Below are 25945 nucleotides of genomic sequence, written 5' to 3'. Positions count from 1 at the left end.
AGTTTCATGAGAAAGCTATTTTAATGTTTTACTACAATTTTTTTATTACGGTATGTGATGTCCTTGAGAAGTTTTGTTGCAATTAAAATTAAATATGTTGTTAGGATTTTCAAATCTGAAAAGGAATCTGTTGTATTGATTATGATTCATAAGATTTTCATGATTATAAATATAGAATTTATTGCGGAAAAATTGTGAACTAAATCATTGAGATTTTATCGAAAAACATTTTTCAATATTTATGCGAACTTGAGGATTTTTCAGATCATTAAATACGAACCTACCATAATTTTTTAAATTTTGATATCCGTTATATTTTGATTTCGCCATTTTGAATTCAGTTTTGATATCGGATTTGTATTCAAGAATCTGAAGAAACTCTTAAGTTTCAATAAATTGAAAATTATTTGACAAATAATCTAAAAAATTTATGATATTTCCATATTTTTTTAATCATGAAAATCAAGCATAATTGAAGCACAAATGTTATGTTAAACAATTTTAGAAGACGTTCTAATATATTCTAATATACTTGATTTTGATTACAACAAAAATTTAAATAATTCTACAACACATTATGTATCGTAATTATAACGTGATAAAATACATTAAAATATTTTAATGACATTATAATGTTACATATATTTTATTCACGCTGTATCTCTATTTCATATTCACATATCTCGAATTCGATATAAGTATAATATCGCATGTTCATTTAAAGGAATCGTCGCTCTGCTATCTATGGAAAGTTGTGCAAGGAGGAGAACAATGTTGATAGTCCACGGTATCGATCTGTTTTAAACAAGCGTCGCGAGATGAATGCGAATAGATGTCGAACTGCGTTGCGTTGCATATCGATCGTTTATCGGTAACAATCGACTTTGATGTTACTACTGATTGGGCAAGTTGCGTATCCGATATATCGTCCTGTCACCGTTATTTACTTGCATCTCCCTTCCTCCTACGCTCTATAACTCTCTCCTCTCAATCCGTAGCGGATCAAACAATTTCAAAATAGGACAGTGATTGCGTTTGAGAGGTTCACCAAACTTGACTAGAGCGGAAAAAATTTACTGATCCTCGTAATTGCGTTCGCGAATGCTTTTATAAGCTCTTTGTCAGCACAGCTGTTCGTTTCGCGCCAAAACGACAGCGGGGAAAATATTTATACGGTATTCTCCACCGGGGGGAGGAGAGGACACGGAAATGTTCGCATAAGAAAAATATTAGTTCGGAGAGAAATATGTGTCTTACAAATTTTCTTCCTTCGAGATAAATCGCGAAATTTCTTTCTCTCTCTTTTTCTCTCCCCGACAAATAACTGCTTTTTCTAATACGAGATAAAGTTTCGGCGATTTGATACCGATTGGACACGGCTCATGTGCTATTGTGTGCTTGCAGACAATCCTCCTCGGCGACAGCGGAGTCGGCAAGACCTCGTTATTGGTCCAGTTTGATACCGGAAGATTCCAGCCGGGAAACTTTGCGGCCACCGTCGGTATCGGTTTTACGGTAAGTAACAGTCTCCACCGTCGAGATATTTAATTAAAAAGTCCTTCCAGTCTGTCGAAACGTCCATTGGAACGTAGTTTCTCAGTGCTATTTCGCGAAGTTAAACTTGCGCAGCGAAACTTCTGTTATGAACTCGAAACCTTTGCGTTCCTTTATTCGTCCTCCCTTAATTTACATCAGCGATCTGTCGTTAATTTGTACAATTTTTCTCGATATAATTTTTTAATATTCACGCTTTGCGGATTAAAGTTACAATTATTTTTAATGACCTTTCTCTCCGCGAAAAAGACCGATATGTGGGCTGGAAGGTATATTAGTCTCTCTTTAGCGGAGTTATATGCGTTTTTGTCCTGTTCTCTTTGTCTATCAATTATAATGCACTTCAAGCGGAATTGCGTTGTCCTGCGATGACGTATCAACGTCTGACAATGCGAGCAACATGATGCAACATGCATTCATACATATCTCATTATACATTCAATGCGATTTTGTCATGCAAATTGTTGATCGTGTATCGGACGATCTAATCGAAGAAAACGCGGAAAAAAAATAAATAACAACAATTGACATAATTAGAGTTTTCTAAGCTGCCATTAATTGTTTGCGCTTATCTGTCTAGAGTTATGAATATTTTCTCACATAAATCTAGAGGAAAAACTAATCTCTCCTATAAATCTCAATTGGTGCAAGTTTCTCGCAACTACATTTGTTACAATAATACTATCGTTCAGCTATTGCATCGCAGATGTGAATTGCGCCCAATGGTGAGATATCATCCGATGTATCTAGACGCAGATTTTCAAGGCTGAGTTATAGTACATGTTCTCGCGTACGTTTGACTTGGAGTTCTTAGCTCAAAGTAAACTCTTAACTCGTAACTCTTGAGGCGGGAAGGGCTTGATAAACGCGCCCTATTTGCGAACAACCCTCGCGCAAGTGTACATCGCGTACACTTTTATGCTCCAAATACCGGCGATGCATCATTCGCTGCATGATCGGCTTAGTATTCCTTCTCGAAGATAAAGGACCTTGTGTCTATGTGCGTTACGGACCGCACCGCACGATCTGTCGCGATCCATCGAATGAATATTTATGGCAGGCCTCTCCTCGCACAACGCGATCGTGCGTTTCTCGTCGGGGAGAAATTCGATTTAAGGCCTCGTCACTTCGATTTGAGGGAGAACCTTAAGAGTTGCCGTTTGCATATTTGATATTTTCGCGGTCCAACCGACGATTATCGGAGAGAAAGAAAGGGGGGCATCAGCCTCGAAAAAGAGTCGTTGGAGCGAGTGGCTTGGACCCCTCCCTTTTGTTCTCCGCTCGACACAAGCTCTCGCGAATCATGGGAAAGACGGGGAAGAGAGGGAGATGTAGATACCTTCGGGAGGGAGGAGGGGGCTCGGTCTGTGTGGGATTTTACACAGAGGCGTTTGAATATTGAGGTTTTCAGGTGGCTGGCTTGCACTCGCCTTTGATGGAGACTCGCCGGCGGAGAGAAAGTCTTTGTGATACAAACTATGCAATTACGGGGGAGGAGATTGACCGACCGACCGCGGTAGCGGCCGACTTGCGGATCATCGTGTGATTTTAGCACGACCTTGGCATTTAACGTAAATCGCGTGGTACGTGCATCTACGGCCCAATCCTATTCTTCACGTCGACTCCTTAACCCATAGAATTTATTTGTGATATTTTGCAAATTTTGCGGCAGCGGAGAAAAATATTTTTCGCAAAAAATGTGTATATATATATATATATGTCCAAATGTACATGTATGTTTTTATAACGTTCTCTACGTTTAAAAAATTCGCTCAATACTTAATTTTGTATCAAAATATCCTGCGCGCATGAAAAAGTTATTTATTTATTTAAAGGTATTTATTTATTTATTCGAAAATATTTTTTTGTCGCGATAAAATTTGCACAAATATATAATTCTAAATATGAAATTGTCCATAAAATATGCAAAAAGTGTAAAGAAGTTTTGCGCGGTTCATTGCGCTTGTATTTTTCATACCTGCCGAGGATTTTGTTATTTATCCTTGTCGCGGCGAAAAAATCGTGGACATTGACGATTATGGGACGTCGACTCGCCGACTTTCCAGTTACGAGAACACGTCTCTCTCGGCCGTGTTCGCCGACTCGATTTACCGTATCGTCGAGAAAGTTGCAATTGCAATCTATCAAACGACCGCTTAGCCACGGGTTTCACCGGTAACGCGAGAAACTATCTCTCGTGAATGTCGTCGTCTTTGGACGCTCTCCCGCATGGAAAGTCTCATTTTGTTACCGAGGAACCGCGTCGCGGAGAAATCGCTCGCGAAATCACCGAGGCGTATTTTTCCCCTCGGGAAACAGTAATTAATATAATTAATATATAAGTAATTAATATTTAATTAAACCCATGTTTCGGTCTATTTGAATATCCCCGCCGGGCATAAAATATTCTTGGAGCAAAGTATTATAAGTTCCGCTGCGCGATTCTATATCTGTCGAGATTTCCCAAGGTTTTTCTCTTTACTTATACGCAATTGTTATACAAATTCTCTTCTTACAAATAACTTTATCTGAACTTATCTTACTTTAAAAAGCCCATTAGAGTTTATAAATAAGCATTCGCACAGAGAATACTGATTATATTTGTTATTTTAATTTAAGGCGAAGATCCTTATTGCTCACGTAACTTGTTACGATGCAATTAAGAGAGACGACTTAAGTATCTCGCGTAATTAACGTAAATGTTTCGCTCAATAGGTATTAATCCATTCCGAGAGATAATCGATGGTTCAAACTAATTAATTACTCTGAATTCCGGGCCAAGTTAAATACCGTTGTAGTTGATCAATGTTCACTCAAGGACGAAGAGTCGAGACGGTATTAATTAAATGCTTACCGTATACGTTTATCTTATTAATTAATCCTGCTCGATAAGTGAATATTGCGTTATCTTTAAAATCCTAACATTATCTTTAACTTGTATACGAATGGTATGAGACATGTGACATTAAACGTGTGGATTCTTAATTTACTTCGTTTCGATGATGCTGAATATTTAATAAAAAATTATTCGATAAATACGTGAAAATAATTAATATTGAAATTTCTCAGAATTATGTCAATTGATTCTCTTATTACATAACTTAGGTTCCGTCTAACGGTTATCTGCAATTGATATGATTTGCATTAAATCGCTTATCGACGAGTTTCCAAGTATATATTACGCAATTGAGTAAAGTCACTTTATTAGCTTGCGAATATGCACATTTTTTATTTCATAAAAATATATATTTTTTTCTAAATATATATTTAATCTTATTTTTTAATATTACTTAAAATTATTTTTACGAAATCGATTGAATGTTTCAAATATTTCTTGAAAGTTTTTAATGTGAAAAGAAGAATTTTTTGTAATTTACGTACATGTGTGTATATAAGATATATTTTTAAATAATGTTTTGAAAATAATAAATTTTTGAAACATACCGCATGTTTTTTCGCTGTCAGTTACGAAGAGATTTTAACATGGAAAATGTAATGTAATTTTATTTTATCAGTTTTTATAATCTTTCAAATGAAAAAATATCTCTCTCTCTCTCTCATATTTTCTATCAACTTCTACTAAAATTTCATTAACATCGCTATTAATTGTGCTTTTCAATCCTCATTTCCTTTGAGTGTGAAATGTGGTGGGATGATAAACTCCAAGTTCATTATAAATATGAGGCACAAATCTCTCTCTCTCTCTCTCTTTCTCTTTTTCTCTCTCAAAGAGAACGTTGGTGAAATCGCGACGCTTCGTAGTGACAAAGAGATAAAATGGACCGTGATCGCATTGAAACTCAGTAGCGTAGAAAACGGAGAAAACGCGTCACAGTGCGATCTTTGACAAGATATGAAAGAGGAGAAGACAAAGCGTACGACTAGAGTCCTCCACTCAACATTGAGATATTTAGGGTAAAAAGCTACGAGGGGTTGAGAGTTGAGGGATGAGGGAGAGATGAATAAAGGAAACCTAAAGAGAAGTCGCACGTGATTTCGCGGAAAAAAGCGATGGTCTCTCCTTTTAGATGCGCAAAATCAAGTAAGATGTCACAGAGATATCTGGAATGAGATCGCGTAGAAAGCGGTCTCCGCCGGGACTTAAAAAAATTGCTATTTCTTAGAAATATATATCGATAATTACTTGCGAAAACTTGCGCTTCATTATTTTCCTGAATTCGAGTCTCATCGATAAAATGTCGACTAGGCTCAATAGCATCGATAGCCGGCGAAATGAGGAATGAAAGGCGGGAGTAAAGTTGGTTATAATTTTTCGAGAGGCAGCGAGGGAGAGTAAAGAGAGTTTGGTAAGGATGGGTTGCACGCTCGTCAAAGAATCGAGGGTTGAAAGGGGAAGAACGAGAGGGAGGCGGGCAATAAATCATTCGGTCCAAGAGTGCCAAGTTAGGCTGTGCCACGTGACGAAGCAGATTCGGTTCCTTCTTTTCACCGCGTTCCGAATCCGTCCCTTTTCCTCTTTCGCGCCCATAAAAGTCCCGAGGCGAGACGCGATTTCCAGAATATTTGCCAAATTGCCTGTACACTTGGGAATATCAATTTTGCTGCACGTGTCTGCCAAAGTTTTTGTCATTTTTCATGTCGCTATTGAGCGAGATTTAGGAAAAAACGCACTTAAAGGAGAAAACTAGCTATAAATAAAAAAAAATTTTTTTGAATCTATTACTTACTATATTATGTAAGAGATAATTCCAGAAGGAGAGATAGATCGCCGTTTAAATTTAAAATATTAAATTTTTGTATAATAACAATGGGAATGAATGAATGTTAAATGAATATGTTAAATGAATTTTGCGATTCCAAAAAAGTATTTTGAATTAATAAATGTAATAACATAATTTTTAATACAAAATTATTGATTATATATTCAGAAATAATTACCTATATGTAATTTTATCAGCACATAAATAATCGTTTCTATCTTTTATGGATTTTCAATTTATTTTCAACATAGAATTTCTCTCCATATGATTCATTATATAATATGTCGATGCAAAAAAATGTTCATTTAGAAAATATTAATTTATATTAACGTTAATTGACACTTTAACGCCGTTTTTACAATTATAAAGTAACACACACGATTCGTTTTTTTTTCTTACTTTTCATATCGTAACGAAGATCGCTCGCATCATCTATTTACAGATTGAGGGATTTCCTGATTGCTTTATGACATTGGAGCGACGTGACTATAAAGCAAGCGAGAGAAATCTCTGCGGGAAGAATGTTTTAATTATAAGCACCGCGCGTTGCCGACAATTATTCGAAGCGAACACCCGTGGGCTTTGACGTTACGATCACGGCATTTATGATGGAAGAAACGCGAGAGAAGCGAGAGAGGCGAAACAATCGTGCAATCCTTCCTCGAAAACTCGCCGGAAATGCACTCGAGTATCTGTTCAATTAAATTGACTAATCGATTAATTGTACTTCCGGCGCTTCAATCATAAAAATCATTTCGAATCTCCGGCTTAATCGAAAGCCACTCAAAGCCAGATGCCGAAACAAGGTGTGGAATCCATTTCCGGAAAATTGCTACGAGGGATCGCTCGTTTCAACGTTTTTTTTTTTTTCGATCGGGAGATAATTGATACCGCAGTGATATCGCATCTCTCGGATATATTCGAATTATATTCGCAAATTATATCGGTCCATATCACATTAATCGGATTCGTCGAAATTTTATATAATTGCAATCAATTTCCGAGTATAAATTTATTACATGGAGATTTTTCGGGGAGATACAGGATATTTCTAAACAACGAGATGTATCCCATAAATTTCATTTTTCCCTCCTCCTTTCCCATCTTTATAGATTCGTTTGTAGAGATCTATTTCTCTCGTGACGCAGAGAGATCTAGCGTTCCCTTTTCTCTTATGGGATACCTCCGAAGCGCGATTTAATCGTCAATCTCTTTTCACATGGTTGCTTCCTAACGAAAGAAAGAGAGAGAAACGCTTATAAGTAGGAACGAGTGAGTCGCTGACTCTAGACGGCGTTGCTCGAATCGTTTCATGTGTACCTTTTTGCTCTTATATATGCGCCAACTTACGAGAGAGGCTCGAGAACGTTATTCTGGTCACGAACTTGGCCTTCCTCTCCTTTCCCTCTCTCTCATTCTCCCGCGTTTGTTTTGCTCCACTCCGCCTTTCGTGTTCTTCTTCTTGTTCCTCCTCTTCTTCCCCTGCTTCTTCGTGCTTTCCCGTGCTACTTATCAATATTTATATCGATTCGCTTTCGTTAAGATTTCGCGCGCGCGTCGAAAAAACTTCCCTGGTTCATTTATTTGTTGCTCCATCATCGAGTGAACGAAGATATTTCGGGGAGATTTCGGAGAATCGTACCGATAAAGAGCGAGAAAGAAAAGAAGAAGAAGATAGGAAATTTAATAGATTTTTAGGAATTGAAGTCTTATATTGGCAAAGGTTTTTGCATAGAAAATTTGATTGCCTCTCTATTTGAATCAGCAACGAATTAGATGCACATGTTAGTCGATTCTTGCATTCCATCTAAACATTCTAAAAAAATCGTTGATTTCAGTATTTGTTTTCTCAAGAAGATAAAAAATAAAATAAAAACAAGCTCGTATTATTGTTTCTTAAATATTAGTTTAAAAACTCTCCATTTCATTTTATTTTTTAAACTAGTAAAAAATAGTGGAAAAAATAGAATATTCACAGAATTTTGCTGTATTTTAAAAGTTTATTGTTTACATAATTTTTATTGAAATTTGTTGTTATTTAATTCAATATTTACTATAATCTCTTTTATATCCTTTATTTTTCTTATATTCCGTTCAAACATTTAATTACATATGTATTGGATGGGATATGCTAGGATGCTCCAGGAAACTTTAATCGACGAGAATCTCGTGGCGGAAAAACATTACGCTCGATTCGATCAGTAGAGTTTATTGGAAAGACACGAGATGACGTCATCCGTAAAAATTTACATTACCTACAATGAAAATTTAAAAAATCTTGCGCAGCATCCACGCACCAACTTAAGGATTAATCTCGATCGAGAGAGGACATCGCGTCTTCCTCTCACGTTTCTTATCCCGATGTGATTTCTCAGTTTGCCATAAATTCGTCGACGCGAATAGCGAGCTGATTCGTCCGTCGCATGTTCATATAATCGAATTATCGATAATATAGTCGAATTATTGCTCTTTCAGATGACGTGCGAGCGCGATAAATTGCGTCGGAGATTAATTCTCATCCCCCTCCCCCACTCGCCCTTTCCTTCACGCATGCACATCCGCCTGTTGCTCCGGGTGTAATTTAATCGAGGCCGAGTGTAAATTACGCGTCGCTGGAAGATCAGTGTGTGATGCTAGACGAGGTGAGGAAGGAAAGAAGGGAGGGCTCGGCAACATTTGTCGTTGATTATTGGTTTTCGATATTGTGCACGCGCGCGAACGTTTCCCTCGAAAATAATCGGCCACGTGCGGCCGTGGCTATCGATTAAAGGGATTAAATTAGGAGCGGCGCGATGTTTGAGTTGCGCTTCCATTGTTTGATGATCGCGATTTCAAACGGGATATCAACTTTCTTGTTTGTTTGCGGTTTTCTCCCCCTCTCCCCCCCTCTCGCTCTGAGCGAATGCCGTTTAATAATAATTAATTGGAACTGTGCCGTTGATAACAGATTATAGCTGGCTCATTTTTTGGGGAATTTTCGCTTCTCGAAAGTTGTTTGAACGAATACAAAATATAAATCACTGGATATGTCATAATCATATGATTGCGAAAAATTTTTAAATTCTTTTTTTCAAATTTCTCCCTCCTTTTCAAACTTAAATTACTTAAATAAAAATTCGTCCGTCATTTCTTTATGGATTTTGTATTCACCGCTTTTATTGAAAATTTGCGTGTATACATCTTTTATCGGCGTCTTGACCATCGTAAAAAGGTGATTGTGCAAAAATTCGAGCGGTCCGTTCCAAAGGGGCCTCCCACTCCGTTGAACCCCGTGGAGATTCACGCATTAGAGCCCGTCGCGCCTATCCCTTTGTCCGGGCCCACGATGAAAAGGTCAGGCGTGAACGGTCGGAACGAGCGGGCCCACGCCCTTAAGTACTTTATACTTCTGCCATTTTGAAAAGGAATGAAAGAGAGAGAAAGAGAGTGGGAGGCCCATGTACGCGGTCCCATGTCAGAAAGACATCCGACATCTGCCAGCGAGGGGTGGCACGAACGAAGTCGTCTGACCGTACGCGGCGTGCAAATAACTCCCCTTTCTCCCCCTTCCGTGTTTCCTTCCTCTTTTTGCCCAAAGGAACTCGGTTCTCCCCCATCCTCGTCACGGCGGGGAAACACATTTCGTTTATACGGCTGGAGGCGCCCTTATATGTTTTCTATATCCCGAGTTTTCATGTCGCTATACATAAGAGAGAATTTAGTTAAAGGGGGGACACCCCTTTTTAGTAGTGATGGATTGAAGTCGTTCGCGACAATAGAGATTACGTGCGTTTCATGTGCAATATCATGATGATAAAGGATCCCGCGGAATCCTTGGAAAATGGCTTTCGGTCAAATGTTTCGAAACTTTGCAAAAAGATAGTTCTCAACATGTAGATTAAAAGTGTCCATGGGCATGAAGCTCTAAAAATTCGAGATTTTCAGCTACAGCCATCCAAAGTGGTAGATTTTTGAAGGAGTTTGAACCAATAAGGTTGATTTTTGGGCCAGAGCTTCGCACTTTTTTGATTGCATATTTGTATAGTTGCGATCGAGAGCTTTCCAAAACATCCTATGAAAAGCTTTTTACGTTGGGGAAAGTGAAAGTTATAAGTCCTCAAAGTTTAAGAAACATAGGCATGTAGGAAGCATGAGAATTATCAAGACTATCTGATTTATGATTTTTTGTGCTAAGTAGACTGCCTTAATTGTGTGTGTGTGTGTGTGTGTGTGTGACAGATTGAAAATATATACATGTATTTGTTATTTTATCCTCCTCTTTTTAAATACAGGCTTGGAACTGTCAATGGCAGAGTTACTTTTTTTGTTGCTTTTTTTGCTTTTTTTGTTTCTACAAAACTTTTGTATTTACTACTTTTTTGTAAAATCTCACCCAACTAAGATAAGCTACCGTTGCCAAACTTCGGAATATGCTGCAGAAATTAAAAAATCTACCACTTTGGATGACTGTAGCTGAAAATCTCGAATTTTTAGAGCTTCATGCCCATGGACACTTTTAATCTACATGTTGAGAACTATCTTTTTGCAAAGTTTCGAAATATTTGACCGAAAGCCATTTTCCATAAGGATTCCGCGGGATCCTTTTCTTAACCGAAATAGAGACGGTCAGGTAATCGTATCCTTTCTCTTGGAAGGCGAATAATTTATCGTCGCGTTTACGCGCAACTGGTCCTTTAAAAAGAAAGAGAGCTGACGTTTTATCATTTTGCGCCGGGTCAAGTTCAGCGATTGGCATTTAATTAACCTTTCGCGCGAAATCAACACCCCTCTGTCAGTATTAAATACGCTGCGTCGGCACACGTCACCCTCCTGTATTTATGCTTTATTAATTTTTGTAGCTGATGATGATGACACTTATCTCTTTTTATACGCGCTACTATGTTGCTGCTATCATTCTCTCTTTCTCTCTTTATCCCTTTTTCCTTCTCTCTTTGCTTGAGAGTTGAGGTAATAAACTTCGGTCTCTGGGTTTCCCTCGCACTGGGACGCCCGATAGCAGATTTTATCCGTCTTCATCTTTTCAGTCTCTGTGTATCCGTGTAAGAAAGAATTAGATAAGAGAGAGAAAAAACCGCGTACGTTGAAATTTCTGTAAATAATTGATAAAACATAAAAAAAAAGAAAATCCGAACTTGCATTAATAAAAAAGACATACAACGTAATGAAACGAAAGCTCTGAAAGTCTTCGATTTCACGATTTGGATTAGAAAGCGAGAAAAATTAAGAAACGAAGATCTGCAAATTGAAATGCTACGAAGCTCAAATTGTGCTAATCAGAGAAACGATTTAATAACGTTAATTACGCGCGACAAACGTTAATGTCCCGCATTCCATTAGATATGATTATCATCGATCTATATAATATATGGGGAAGGGAGCAAAGAGGGAGGATATAGAAAGGGAAATTCTGCGGGAGGTCCACAGGTCCACGCTGCAACAGATTGACGCACATTTATAACATTGACGATCGTTTGTAAGCGAAGCTGTCAAGTGCATGATTCGCGTAACCGCCAAGTTCGCCGATCCGGAATGGGAATTTGCGAAATGGAATTTCGCGGTTAGCGTATATTAGGTAGAGAGAGTTCTGCGAATTCAAGCAGTTTTATACAAATAAAGGCTCGTAGCGAACAATATCATCATCCTCTTAATTTGTCGAGTGCAAGTTTATTTTACTTCGAATTACATACATATCATTTTAATTTTAACATTCCTCTATTGTTGCCTGATTTATTCCGCACTTATACTTATTCATAGGAAGTCTTAAAATTGAAGAAGAGAGTTTGCTCGGAAATGAAAATAAACAGCAGCGGGAATATTCATTCACGGGTACATCTTCGAGTGTATATTCGATATCGGAGTCGAGATTCGCTGGTATAAAGAGGGCTTTTCGAGGGCTTCCTGGGAATATCACATTGTCGTTCGAGGAGAGAGACAACGGTGCGAGGAATTCGCGAGTATATTCCGCAGATGGTATCGGTTTCCCGACATTCTTGACGGTAATTTCTATTGTCACGTTGAGATGGACTTACGTTAGTAAGATGCGACGCGGTTCATCGCCGTGCATAGGAGCTATTTGCGATGTGTCGCTTGCAATAATTGTCGGACTAGAGGCCACCGTCACTATGCGTGCGATAATGCCGGCTGTGTGCGTTGGTAATCGCCTTAATGTTGCATCAAGGCCTGCGTAATTAAGGTTGCGTAACGTCCGTCGTCGTTGCGAAAATCGAGGCAAACTCGAAGTCTACGTTCGTAAACGGGAAGATCTCCGTTCAGTCTATAAAAAGTTGATTTGCATCGCGAAATTCATCAGTAAGCTTATTATTTAAATGCTAATTCAATTTAAAAATATTGAATTTTTGGGCATTAAAGAAAATCCTTAATTGTAGAATTCTAAATATATACATATGTATGTATACATATGTAATCTCGTATTATGTTATATAATTATTTTATACAATTATGTTATATCATATATTAGAATTATTTATAATCAATAAATATATAATAATAAATATATATATATATATAATTGTATATGTATATAAAAGACTATTAATTATAATCGTTATATCTAAAAATTAATTACATACAATTCAATATCTCGCAAATATATTGTAACTAACAATATATTCTTGGCAAAAAGAATGTTTATCGCACTTAAGGATTTAATCGAAAATTTGATAAAAAGTATTGTTACTTGCGATTCTTTGTTTGCACATAACCGCAGTTTCTATTAAGCAAATACGCCTTGTCATAAGAAATAAAACCATTAGTTTACATATTGATATTATCATTAAGTGTGATGCCAATATATTCATAAACCTTGATTGCAACATATTTCTTTTATATTATACGATATATTATACGGAATATAAATCTGCAGCATTTTTTATGATTTATGCATGTGTCTGGTATCAACATTGTAGTTTCGTATTTCCCGTAGCAATATGCAAGAGGTTAAATTTTTCAACACGCTATTATTCAATATATATTACTCATCTGTGTGATATGATTTTTTGTTTCAATGACTCCGTATAAAATACGCGTGTGTAATTAGCAGATATTTTACGTAATTCCAATACAATGCAACATATGGAAAAGATACTCCCTTTTCCTCTAAATATGATCGATCGTGTGCGTCAACGATTGTGGATAATATCGAGTTCGTAATGATGGATTGTGATAATTGAAACGGCACCGTATGCGCGCACATCCGTACAATTATTATTACCGTTACTCATATCCGGCCTATGCGGCTCATTTATTTAACGAGGCAGCTGTCGGATTGTAAATACCGCAACATATATAATTCGTACTTTGCTAATGACGTCGCGTTTCGGTAAATAATTAATATCTCAGTTACGAGTAAATTTTGTTGTGAGAGTAATTTTTGTCGAAAAAAAATTTTTTTTTTAAGTGACAATATTTTCGAAATATTTGTGGATTAAATGAAATACGAAACATACACTGGCCAAACTATCAAACGTTTTATGGGAACTTGCGTATGAAATATTTAAAATCCGAGAGCTGTTCAAATATTTTCCGAAATCGGACGAGAAATTCGAGTTCAAATAATATATTTTTTTTTATTGGAAACACGGATTGCTTACCCACTATATAGGGATCGTTGCAAAAGCTTTAATTATTCGTTGATAGAATGAATAATCCATTATCGATATTTTAAGAGTTGCAAATCATTTTTCCCTTTGTACATCATATACGAAAAAATTTATAAACCTTTTTTTTCCATAACTTTTCCATCCTCCCCCTTTCCATTTCCGAGAGATATTTTATTTCTCACGAATAAGAGGGATCGCGTATCGAGAGCAACGTCAATCGCGCTCGTAAATCTTTTTATTCGGTAAAAAAAAATCTTGTTCGAGCAGTGATCGAGACGAGCAAAGAAACCAATGCGCATAAATTTTCCAATTGCGCGGAAAGGGCGACACCGTATAAATCGAATATTGCCGAAAAGAAACGAGCGACGAGTGTAGCTTTTTGCTTCCTGGAACGAGAGGAATGATTTCCATGGAGAAGAGTTCGGAGCCAATTTGTTCGCATTCCACGAATGTCGACGAGAAAAAACGTGGATCGGCGAGAAACGATTTTTTTTCGTATTTGACACTTTGATGTTCTAATAGGTACTGTGTATCGATCTGTTCGATGATACAGCTCGCGTCCTACGTCGACGCTAATTGAAGTTCCAATGTGCGCACCATAAAAACAAATCAAAGCTCGCTCATTTTTTCCTTGTTCTTACTGGGAATTTTCGCGTTTTTATGCTACTTTAATTGGTTAATAATTATCTCTTGATGTAATAATATATTACACATATTATAATATTAATACCCCCCTCTCTCTCTCTCTTATAGCAATTATATATTCCTATAAAATTGTAAACAAATTATTCACAAAAAACTGAATTTTTAAAGACATATTGTTTTCTGAAAAAATTATTAACAAACAATCTGCTTTTCTTTCTATCACTAAAGAGCAAGACGTCCAATATACAAACAAAAATATGTTACATGTAATAATGCGATTTCAATAGAGAAGATCTCTAAGGGATTGTCCGATATCTTTAAAGTGTAAGGTATTTCAACTGTAATCACTGATTCCATCACTGACAGAGTACCAGGTGATCCACAAAACCTTGATCAAGAAAACTCTGGATGGAACCCCAGGTGGTCCAAGGACGCGAAACGAGTTATCTAAACAAAAGGTCGATCAATTCCCCTTACGATCCCTTTACACCCCCACGTGGTGATTTATCTTACGATCTTACCCAATCCTGATATCATTATTTCGAATGGGTCCGAGGTACATTAATATAATAAGAAACAATTCTTATCCCCGTTTTGTTATAAGAAAAAAGTTATTGAAAAAATCGATATTTAATTTTGTTGCCAGGCTTAAACGCAAATTTAAAAATTTATACTTGTTAAAAATTATGCTGTTCGTCGGAAATCGTATGACAGTTTTGACTAAATACTTGTTCAAACTTTTGAGAAAATCGCATTCATTAAAAGCGGATGGAAATTTGAAAAATCTATATACACTACAAATAACAATGGGACTTCAAACATGTAAAATTAAATAAAATTAAATTTAATGCATTATTGAATTAAGAATTAAGAGAATTTTAATGTAATATTGTCACAAGAAATAAATTCGCAAATCGCATCAATTTTACGGCGCGAAACCGATCACTTTCCTCATTATCGAGGAGCTTGTTAATGTGCAAGGTCGATGTCGAGAAGCGCTTGTTGACCGTATTATCGAGTCGTCGAAAAAACTTAGAGTGCCTCGTTGAAGCAAACGGTTCACCTTTCCGATTTCTCTTGCATCTTTCTCAAACAATAAGAGACAGCTTTCAACCTGATCAATCAGACTCTCGAAATTTCTGCGAATCGTTTTCTATGATTTTCTATCTCGTTTAACTTAAGACAGCAAAGGAGTATTATAGATAATCGGTTTTATACGGTTCTCTTCTCTGCCAAATAGACATCGTTTCTCTTCAAGACAGTTCTGGGACAGACAAAGAGGATTGTATGTCGAAAAGAAACATATCGATAGTTTCAAGTCGTTTGATATATTGGAGTCACAATTTAAAGTTCTTTTCCTAATCATATATTTTTCATATATATATATTTGGACAAAATATTATAACATTATATCAGTTACTAAGTACTTTGTTCCTATTTGTTCCTTTCAGAATGATAAATATAATATAATTAATATAATATAATAAAATTATAATAATATGTTATAAATATATTACATTTTTAAATTAATTTTTTTTATAATTGATCATGAAATTATTTTGTTTTAGTATAATAATTTCACATAACGTTATTGTTAGAAGTATTACAAGGATTTTGTATAATCATATTATATTTATTTATTTATATTTATTTTATTTACATTTATTAATTTTACTAAATATTTATATTATTTTATATTATATTTGTTATATATTTATTTTATATTTACATTTATTAATTTTATTATATTACAAATATAATATTTGTAATATAATAAAATTAATAAATGTAAATAAAATAAATATAACACAAATATAATATAAAATGATATAATTACAAATCCTTGTAATTCTCCTAGTAATACCGATACATAAAATTATTCCAATAAACCAAAATAATTTGATGATCAGTTATACAAAAAATTAATTTAAAAGAACTAAATATTTTTATTCGGTATAAATGTTTTTTTTTTCGATAATTAAATATTATAATACAATATCTGTTTTTTTTTTTAAGATTTATATATTTTTTAGAAGAATTCGAAGAATTCATCATCGCAAGGGAATAGTTGAGCTCTTTTGGGAGAGGAACATCCTGCATAAACTCATACATATCTCTCTATCATCGCATAAGCCCAGAGTGGTTTTCAACCCGGTGGAATCGTAAACCTCCGTCGTAATAACAATTTTGATTCCGCCCCAACCGTATTGTCGCCTTAAAAAAAAGAAAGGAAAAGAAAAAATCTCGTCTTCCCGCGCTCTCGCAAAATCACTTCGATCTCGACTTGCATCGTTTTTCCCTGCCACGACATACATTATTCCTTCGAAATCCACGCATTACGAGGCTACGATAATCCGGATCCTGGACCGTAACCCGAGTTGTATTCCCCTCCGCCCCTCTCTCTCTCTCTCTCTCTCTCTCTCTCTCTCTCTCTCTCTCTCCCTCTTTCTTTCTCGCCGCATCACGCGACTTCGATCTGTATCGACCGCTCGTCCCGATCCGTGGTGTGCCTGATTCCGGGCACACGCAGGCTACTTCAAAACCTGTTGCCACGAGGTGCCCGGTCGGTGGCGCGTGCGCGTCGGAAAGAAGCAGCAACGCGGGGAAAGGGGGCGGGGGCGGGGGAAGAAACGCACGCGTGTCGTCATGGGAACGCGAACGGTTCCTGGCTCGAGACGTTCGCGCTCTCGTGGGTGCCTGCCTGCGTGGGTGAGCGGCGCGGGTGCGGAGGAGACTCCCCGGAGGGGGTCCGCGGACCGTCAGCTCGCGAGGGAGGAAGGAGGGGTGGGTAGGTAGGTAGGTAGGTAGGAAACCCCCGCCGTCACACACAGTGAGCGCCGACAGTTTCCCCCAACTGTCGAAGTCGTTCAGTTTCCGAATCCGCGGCCGTTCCGCGGGACCGTTTCGCGGAGCCTCGACGTTCTCTTTCTCTTTCCCCCTTCGCAGAGAAAGGGGTGGCGAAAGTCGTCTCGGCTTCTTCCGACGCGGGTGACGCGCGTGGAGTGTTGGCTCTGTCTATCGCTGGATCAATCGATGTCGCGATCGACGGTTTCTCTCGTCGCGATACATTTAAATACCTACGATATTTCTTGACCAATTCGGCGTAAGTTGTGTCGTGACGCTCTCTTTCACTTCTGTCGATGTCATTATAAAAAATAATATTGCATTCTTCTTTGTTTAGATATATATATAGAGTGTTAAATCGCTCACGAGCAATCGTTTCCTCGGATATCTTTTTTTATCGTTTGTTGCCACAAGATCTGTAGTTTAGATATTTCTCGTAATATAGTGAAATTTTAATAAATATATCTGTATTTATGCAAGTTTTTAGAGCTTAAATACTTCTTGATATCTATAATTTGAATGGCAAAATTGTGACACATTAATTATATTAGGCGATATTTAGATTATGATCTTCTTGGCGCCGAACATACATCACTCGGAGGTATAGTTGTCTGGGTATTTGATTAATGCAAATGGCGTAATTGTGTAACAATGATTGATGAAGAAGTCGCTGTGTGTACATATATACGTGATATCTTAATGAACAATATATTTCTTTGAGTAAAGTCGAGAGACGGAATTATTCGCGAGAAAATTGAGTGTGGAATATTTATAGTGAACTACACTCTCCTTAATTGCAAATGAATGTTCTCTCTTAAACAGAAAAGAATAAGAAAAACAAAACAATAAGATTAAGGCTAGAAGAGAAAGGCTATGAAAAAATAAGAAAAAGGAATTTCGATGTATATTTTTAACACGTTTCTAGTTGAATCTCGAATTCGCGCTCGACTTGTTCGTCCATTTCGAGAAAGAGTTGTAGCGATAAATACCGGGTTAATTACAATCTGCCGAAATAGCTCCTGAAAGTCGAGCGCAGTTAGTTTTTATCGTCCAATTTCGCTCAAGCACAGTCTCAGTCTCAGTATCTCTCTCTCTCCCCGAAAGTTTCCCAGATAAATTTAACGTAAAATCCCCTGCTTCGCGAGGATTCAACCTCCGTGTTTTTCGGTTCAACGATATTAATCTTGACTAATCGTTCCTCGCTTGGACAAAATTGTAAAAATGTATCTCTAAAAACTTTTACATCCTTAATGATCGCATAATTTTAGCGAGAGAAAGATTTGGGAGAAATAAATTGGTATAAATTATTTATTTATACCATAGCGGAAACACTGCAAAGAAATTGAAAAGACATCGATTTATACTATTTATAATTCTTTTATGAAATAATGTCTTTATCTTTACAACATATATCTATCATATATATATATATATATATATATATATATATATATATATTATATATCTATTAATTTGATTTAATCTATCACTAAATCTACGAAAATTATTCGTCTCATCAATCTTATATGTCGATTCTTGTTACGCGAAATTTCACGAACATATCGATCTTCTTTGAGCTGAAACTTAATTAAGAAAACCTAATCAATAAAGACTTAGAGAAAAAAATATATTTATTTGATACCAATATTGATTATATGTTCTACCTTTATTTGATTAAATATTAAAAGAGAGAAAGGCAGAAGAGAGAGATTTTCTAGATTATTCCCTCTCTCGTTATTAATGCAAGCGAGGGTGTCGTTTGAGAATTTGACAAAGTAAGTGACTCGATTAAATTCGGAGTCGCACGAGACGAAACGCATACTTTTCTTCGATTCTGGCGCGACTCTCCTCCAATTTTATATACGCACCGTCCTATCGAAATCCAATTCTGCACACAATTTGCAGACAGATTGTAAATGTAACTGATTCAGAATAATTCCTGTTAACCCGGATCCCTGAGGTCGCGCGGGCTTCGCCGAATTCACCGTTTCATTATTATTTCATTGTTCATCGGGCTGGACCGGATCAGTTTCCGGAAATCATATCGACCTTTGCATCCGCGGAAGGTCAATGTGTGCAGGATAACCCTCACGTACCCCGAATTATGTAATTATTTAGATCTGCGCGATGAAGTCGTGAGAAACAATATCGAACATTAATAATTAAAATTCAACTGAAAACACGTGTCTATCTCCGCATCCTAATTTCAGCGGTAAATCTCGAAATAATGAAGATTCGTTAATTATGTTTATTTTGTTGATTAATTATGCTCAATTATTTTTTTCCAGCTAATTTTAATTTAAAGAGTGAAACGTATTTATAAAATCCCGTCACGTCATACGTGTACGTTATTGCATTAATTAGTCAATCTCGTTTTCGAACGATCGAGGAATATGTACCATTGGTAAATCTTACCGCGTGCACCCGCATGAATTATCCCACGCTAATTAATGGATATTTTCTGGATTGGCATCCAATGGGACAAAATATAACAAAGGAAAGAGGAAGGGAAATTCTCGCGAGGTATCGTTAACAGATTCATAGATAATCGATGTCTAATTAATTACCTAACGAAAGATGAGATACGAGCAAGATGCTTTTTGCTATTGGAAAGGGATGCAAATCGCATCCAAACATGGGATCAATTACCACTTTCATTAGCGATTTAATTAGTCGAGTGAAATGGCATCGGTTAAACGTCGAATCGTAGATGAATAATCTCTCGATCAACATCAAAGGATTGCAATCCTTCGGTAGTAATTGAATTGATATGCGTGGAACGTAGTTTATATGTTATGTCAGAAGTTTGTGCGCGGATATTTTTTTTCATTACAAATTCTCTAATTATGTGATAATTACACATCGATTTCTTCTCAACGAGATACATTAATTTTCGTGTAACTAACGATTAAAAATGAGCGGCTTCTTAGGAATTAAATTTCAAAGGAGATAAAATCGTATTCCTGAGTTAATTTTCTCAGTGGCTTTTACTTTATTAGAATTTTAACGTCAAGTTGCGAGGAAAGTTGAAAATGTGAAGGAGAGAGAAGAAGGAAGATAATTGACTGAAGATGCCACGATTCCAAAATTATCTATTTAGCTCGCACACAATTGAACCAGTGTCTTAACGATAGCGAGAGAACCTTAACTTTTATTATGCGATTTATATTTGTATCAAGTACAACGAGAATCGAACATCATTATAATATTCTGCTTATAAAAAAATCCTATGCTATTTATATATATAAAGTTTGAAATTGCCCCTCATTCTGAGAAAAAGGATCAATTATATAGGTAAAAAAATTATTCTTGAGATCCCTATTTTTATAATTATTATTCTACTATAATATTAATCTTATGCAACAATAATAACTTTAAATATAGTCGCTGTCAGAAATAATTATAATTTATGATAATTACAATTATTTTTTCTTCCAATGTAATATAACAGTTATCCTTCTATATTTGAAGGATAACAAGTTGAATCGACAAATACCGCGAGTGCAGACATATTTGTATTGGAGACATGCATAAGTTGCGAAATTATGCCAGAATCGCTGCTTATTATTAATCTTCCCTCCGAGGGAATAGCTGCTAATGTAAGCGCGAAATTCTAACAGATATTACTCGGATTACATTATTGCTCTTGTATAAGCTCGGAAGTCATTAAATCGGAATTAATGTATTCCGGAAAGCGCAAATGGAATTCCCGGTGTGATCGGCGCGCGAAGCAACGGCAATAATAATCTCATCTCTCGTTCAGGGACGTTACATCACGAACGGATCCGTTTTTTTATCTCATCGCAAGGATGTAAAAATTACGGAAGAGAAATCACTTTGACGCACTACATTATCGCAATCGTTAGCGATAATGAAAAGCAACTCTTTGCCGAGCACTCGCGACAAGTTTATAATTAGCAACATAATTTCCGTTGTTCTCTCGATTTAATTCTTTTATTTTTTGAGAAAACTATATATTGTAATTCGACTAACAAACTTAACTATTAATTATTTGTTACAGTACCATTATTGCATTAAAAAATTATATTATTATATTATATCTTAAATTATATTTTTTTATTATAATTATTTTATATTATATTATTTGTATATAAAAAAAGTATTAATTTGCATATAACATTTGTAAGAAAAATGCGTAAATAAATCTTGACAGCCAGTCGTGACGTTGTATACGTGAGTACTCGAAATTTATTTTCTTCAGCAAGTTAGAAAATGGGTATTTTGTTATGAGAGTAATAAGTATGAGAGTAATACTGAATGATACTCTTTCTGATGGAACACGGAATGAAAAATGCGCAATTCCATGTACTGACGACTACATCGCTGTAAACAACGGTGCAAATTATAGCGGAAATCACGACACATTCTGCGCGCTGTTTACGAAAGACCAACTCCGCGAAAGATAAACGGTTCGCTTTAACGGTCCAACTTCGCCGAACTTCGCAAATTCACCTGGAATCAATGGCACTCGTCGAAATGCTCCGAAAGTTTCGCCATATCGTATACATGTTTTTCTTAGATTCGTTTGCGCTTTTGAAGTAGCAAATATTTTCGTTTCTTGAAAATTGCGTCAGGAAGAGACTCGTTAGAAATTTTAGAAATATCAATAGAAAGAAGAAATTTTTAGGCAATTTTACATTTTTAATTTATGTCGATATTTGATTCTGCGAAGAATCATCATTTCATCTCAATTAATTTTCTAATCGTAAATTTCACATTCTAGTCATAAATTTCACATTCTTTCCTTCCTCCTCCTCGATAAGCTTCGCGAATTTCTCGCGATCTTTTTCCTTGGGTGCTATATCTTTCGTGGAATAAGAACGTGACATATTTCCATCTCTTTCGCTCCCTCGGAAACGGAAACTTCACCGTGCCACGGTCGGCGCGTTAATTATCGCATGCTTTTCCCTTTCTCCCCCTCTCAATGCGAATGTATTTACTGGGGGAGCTCCTGCGCGATCACTTCCTGGTTCTTTCTTCGAGAGATGAAAGGGCTTCGACCTTACCGCCGCGTTGCTTTCCAAGGGTGAGGGTGTCGATACGGTCGCCGACCTTGCCGTTTCCGTCGTCGCCTTCGGCGAAGGGCGTTTCGAAGGTCGAAGGACGGCCATTTTTCAGATCGTCAATCGCCTCTCTCGCGCGATTCGATAAGTACGAGAGATGAATAATCGCGAAGCGAGTCGATCATCGAAATTTATGACCGAAAGTCTTTGCTACTTTGACCACCAGCCATGAATTTGGCGTATCTTTCCACCGAAAGGAACGATCCGCACGTGGGTTCATTCGCAAATATATTCGAAGAATGAATATATTCGGGATGGGAAGAGTGGGAAATTGTCGATCGACGATGATGAGGAAAATCGTGATACATATATTGGATGCGCACAGAAAAATGTCACAAAGACGAGGCGAAGCATCACAATATTCGCGAGATTTGATGAGAAACTATTTATTTGTCGAATAAATAGCCCGAGAGATTTTACTTTAGCTCTATTTTCGTAGAACGGATATGATAACTGGCGTCATCTGCGCATTTCGTTGGATGCCATGGAATATTCGCGCACCCTCGCACAAAGAGAGATAGATATATATATGTATGTATATTTATATGTATATATATGTAGAATGTATTTATTGAAAGACGAGTTTTTTCTTTCTCCGCACAAAGCGCGCAAACAGGAAAAGGAAACAAAGTCAAAACATAATCAAATAAATATTTTGTTCGCGGAATTGAGAGAATTTGGAAATCGACTTACAAACATACGGAATATTTGCAAAATATTTTGTTAGTCCTCTTTCGATCTTTTAAAATTTCTCGAGATATCGTATTTATGTATTTTGCTTTTGCGATTTCAGAAAATAATATAAATAACATAATATTTGAGAAATATACGTAAAATCCATGCATCCAACTTTGACAGATCTGACATAATATAATATTAGCAAACAGAGTTAATTATAGTTATACAAAAGTATTTCCATGATGTTGCTTCAATTAATACAATTTTCAGTAACATCATCACGCGGTGAAATTAATGTTCGTCAAGATAATTGATTTAAGAATCAATTGACATTTATGTATTTTACGGAATATTAAAATCTGCTTAATCTTAAAGCTCTGTATTTTTTTCATTATCCACGTGCGACATAAAAATACTCGATGGCGGTGATCAGATATCGTATTGATCCATTGTATATTTCCAGAAAAAGATCTCAATACAATCGTCGCAACGCGAAGCGTGCATTGTTTTCAGAATAAACATTTCGAACGCAGGTCGCGCGCTAATTATTGCATTAATCATCGAGAAACGTGTGTGCTTTCGCTTAATTGTCAAACGTGTGCGGCTCATTAGATTATGACATCACTTTAAATCGCATGTGTTTAAGTGTCTATAAGCGCGACATCTCTTTCTCCCTCTCTCATCCTCGCATTCTCTCTGTCTCTTTTTCTCCGCTCCTCGAGTTTCGAGATATAGCGTAAGTGTATCTCGAGAGATTTTCAAACTCGTATCTCGGGAGTTTTGATTTCTTCGCGAGAGAGATCTTCGGAGAGATATTCATCTTGAATTTCGATCGCAGATATCGCATCGATGCGATTTTACGATGCAATCCACGTCTCCCGCTCATACGATGATGGCATCTCGATGAGAAAAGAGCTCGCTCGTCGATTGCGGATAAATCACGCAAAAGGAGCAAACCGCGATTCGATTGGGACTTCATCGACGATGAATTCACGATGTGCTATTAATAGCTTGGCAAGAGGTTCCATTTCGATGAATTTTCATATATAAATCCTATTAATTCACGAATTATGGTATCATGTAATGAACGTCGCGCGAGGGATTTTTTTCCGAGATTCATCTCTATGAAACGTCAAACCCGAATATTTCACTTTCTCAAGCGGTAACCTACTTTCACAAAGAGATAAGCACGTTAAAACCTGCTGAGATCTTCGCGAACTCTTTCTTTCCTCTTCTGGAAATAGTATATTGTTCCGTTTCCCTCTTTTTACTTTGCTCTTCCCGCGACATTCATGCTCAACCTGTTTCGAGGGATTATCCGTCTCTCTTTCTTTCTCTTTTCAACAGATAGATATTCTAAATATTATTATTAATTAATAGTTTATCAATAGTATAATTAATAGTTTATCGCGCTATGTTTCGCGCTATTTGAAAATCATTTCCGTAATTCATTTTACATTCCATAAATAATATATAAGTAATAAATAATAATAATATATAATAAATAATAATAAAAATAATAAATAAATATATAAATAATAATATATAATATATAAAAACGATAAAGAAAATAAAATAAAAGAAAGTAAAATTTGGTTAAAAATTTCTGAATGATACGATAATATGTATCTATAAATTTTATACATATAATTATTAATCTATAACATTTAACCTATAATTTTATCTATAAATGTTACATGTAACTCTAAATGAAGTTTAACTTAATTTTCGTAAGAGGAATGTTATCGACTCTGGTAATAAGTCAAACTAGTCGTCAGGAATGACGGTTCGGGCCGGTTATCGTGAATGTACATGTATGCTTCAACGAGGTAGGAAATCAGCCTCTGCTCGCCGTATACAACGCGAACAATGGGCAATAAAGGCGATAAGAGTTAATTTCATCGGTGCGGGCACATGCTGGGACAATCGCTCGTGTTGCAAGTCAGTTATGCGCGAGGCCGATTGGCCGGAGGGAAGAAAGAGTCGCGCATCGGAGTCGCGGAAAACTGTCCCTTCTCGCGAATTTATCGAGTCGAATACGCACGTTCAAAGTGTGGAAACGGAAACCGGAAACAAGCGGAGTAGATTGCGTGATTGACAGGGGATCGCTCGACCAAGTATGAGTTTTGTACACGATCGTGTAGTACGTTTGTGTTGCCTTCGACTCGATGATGACTCCAACGTCACGTTTGTTCCTAGTTTATAATGCTTTGCGAATAGAATTTTTTAATTGTGTAATTAACGCGGCTTTATTAGAATCTATTTTTTACGCATAATATAAATAAAGTGTCCCGAATAGGGAAGGATTTATTATTTACTACAATTCTCGCGCAGTGGATAAATGAATTATAATTGATGATTCCGGTATTATTTCCCTGAACAGGAGATATACATGTATTATTAGAGCAGAATATTGTAAACATCGCTATTAATCGAATTCGATCGGGATTTATGAAATTATTTCGCGGTTTTACGGTCGCGCGATCCGGTTGCCGACTGAATAAATCAGGATGTTTCATATTTGCGAAATATATATATATATATATATATATATATATATATATATATATATATACCTTTTGAAGCGAGCGCAAATATCCGTCGTGATACGGCTGCGTCCTGTTTTGTAATTCACGTGATGTACTTGTTATATCAAATAATGGACGGCATATGTATCCCACGGAGTTAAATTTCAGATTTAAAGCGCTCCATCATGACTACTGTATATTGCGTCTGTCTGTCTCTTTCGAATTATCGCTCAAACCGAGTGGAGATTTATTGAGTATCGGCTTAATCGCCT

General features: G+C 36.4%; 1 protein-coding gene across 9 annotated transcripts in view; it reads left to right on the top strand.

Annotated features, from left to right (window-relative positions):
• LOC145967851 (ras-related protein Rab-37) overlaps nt 1–25945 on the top strand; it is a 146936-nt gene that overhangs the window by 90524 nt on the left and 30467 nt on the right. For 5 of the 9 annotated variants that reach the window (XM_083092864.1, XM_083092867.1, XM_083092863.1 and 2 more), the window contains one exon: nt 1405–1515. In XM_083092864.1, the coding sequence (XP_082948990.1) occupies nt 1405–1515 (111 nt within the window). Of the gene's footprint in view, nt 1–1404; nt 1516–17403; nt 17643–25091; nt 25333–25945 lie in introns of those variants that run through there. The other 4 variants (XM_083092875.1, XM_083092871.1, XM_083092872.1 and 1 more) reach the window with 3 other exon arrangements.

The sequence above is a fragment of the Camponotus vicinus genome, unplaced genomic scaffold (assembly GCF_025532165.1).
Source record: "Camponotus vicinus isolate PSW18456_S1 unplaced genomic scaffold, iyCamVici1.0 SCAF_3, whole genome shotgun sequence".
Taxonomy (NCBI): Eukaryota; Metazoa; Arthropoda; class Insecta; order Hymenoptera; family Formicidae; genus Camponotus; species Camponotus vicinus.
Note: the sequence above shows the minus strand (reverse complement) of the source record. Positions and strands in the feature narration are given on the sequence as shown.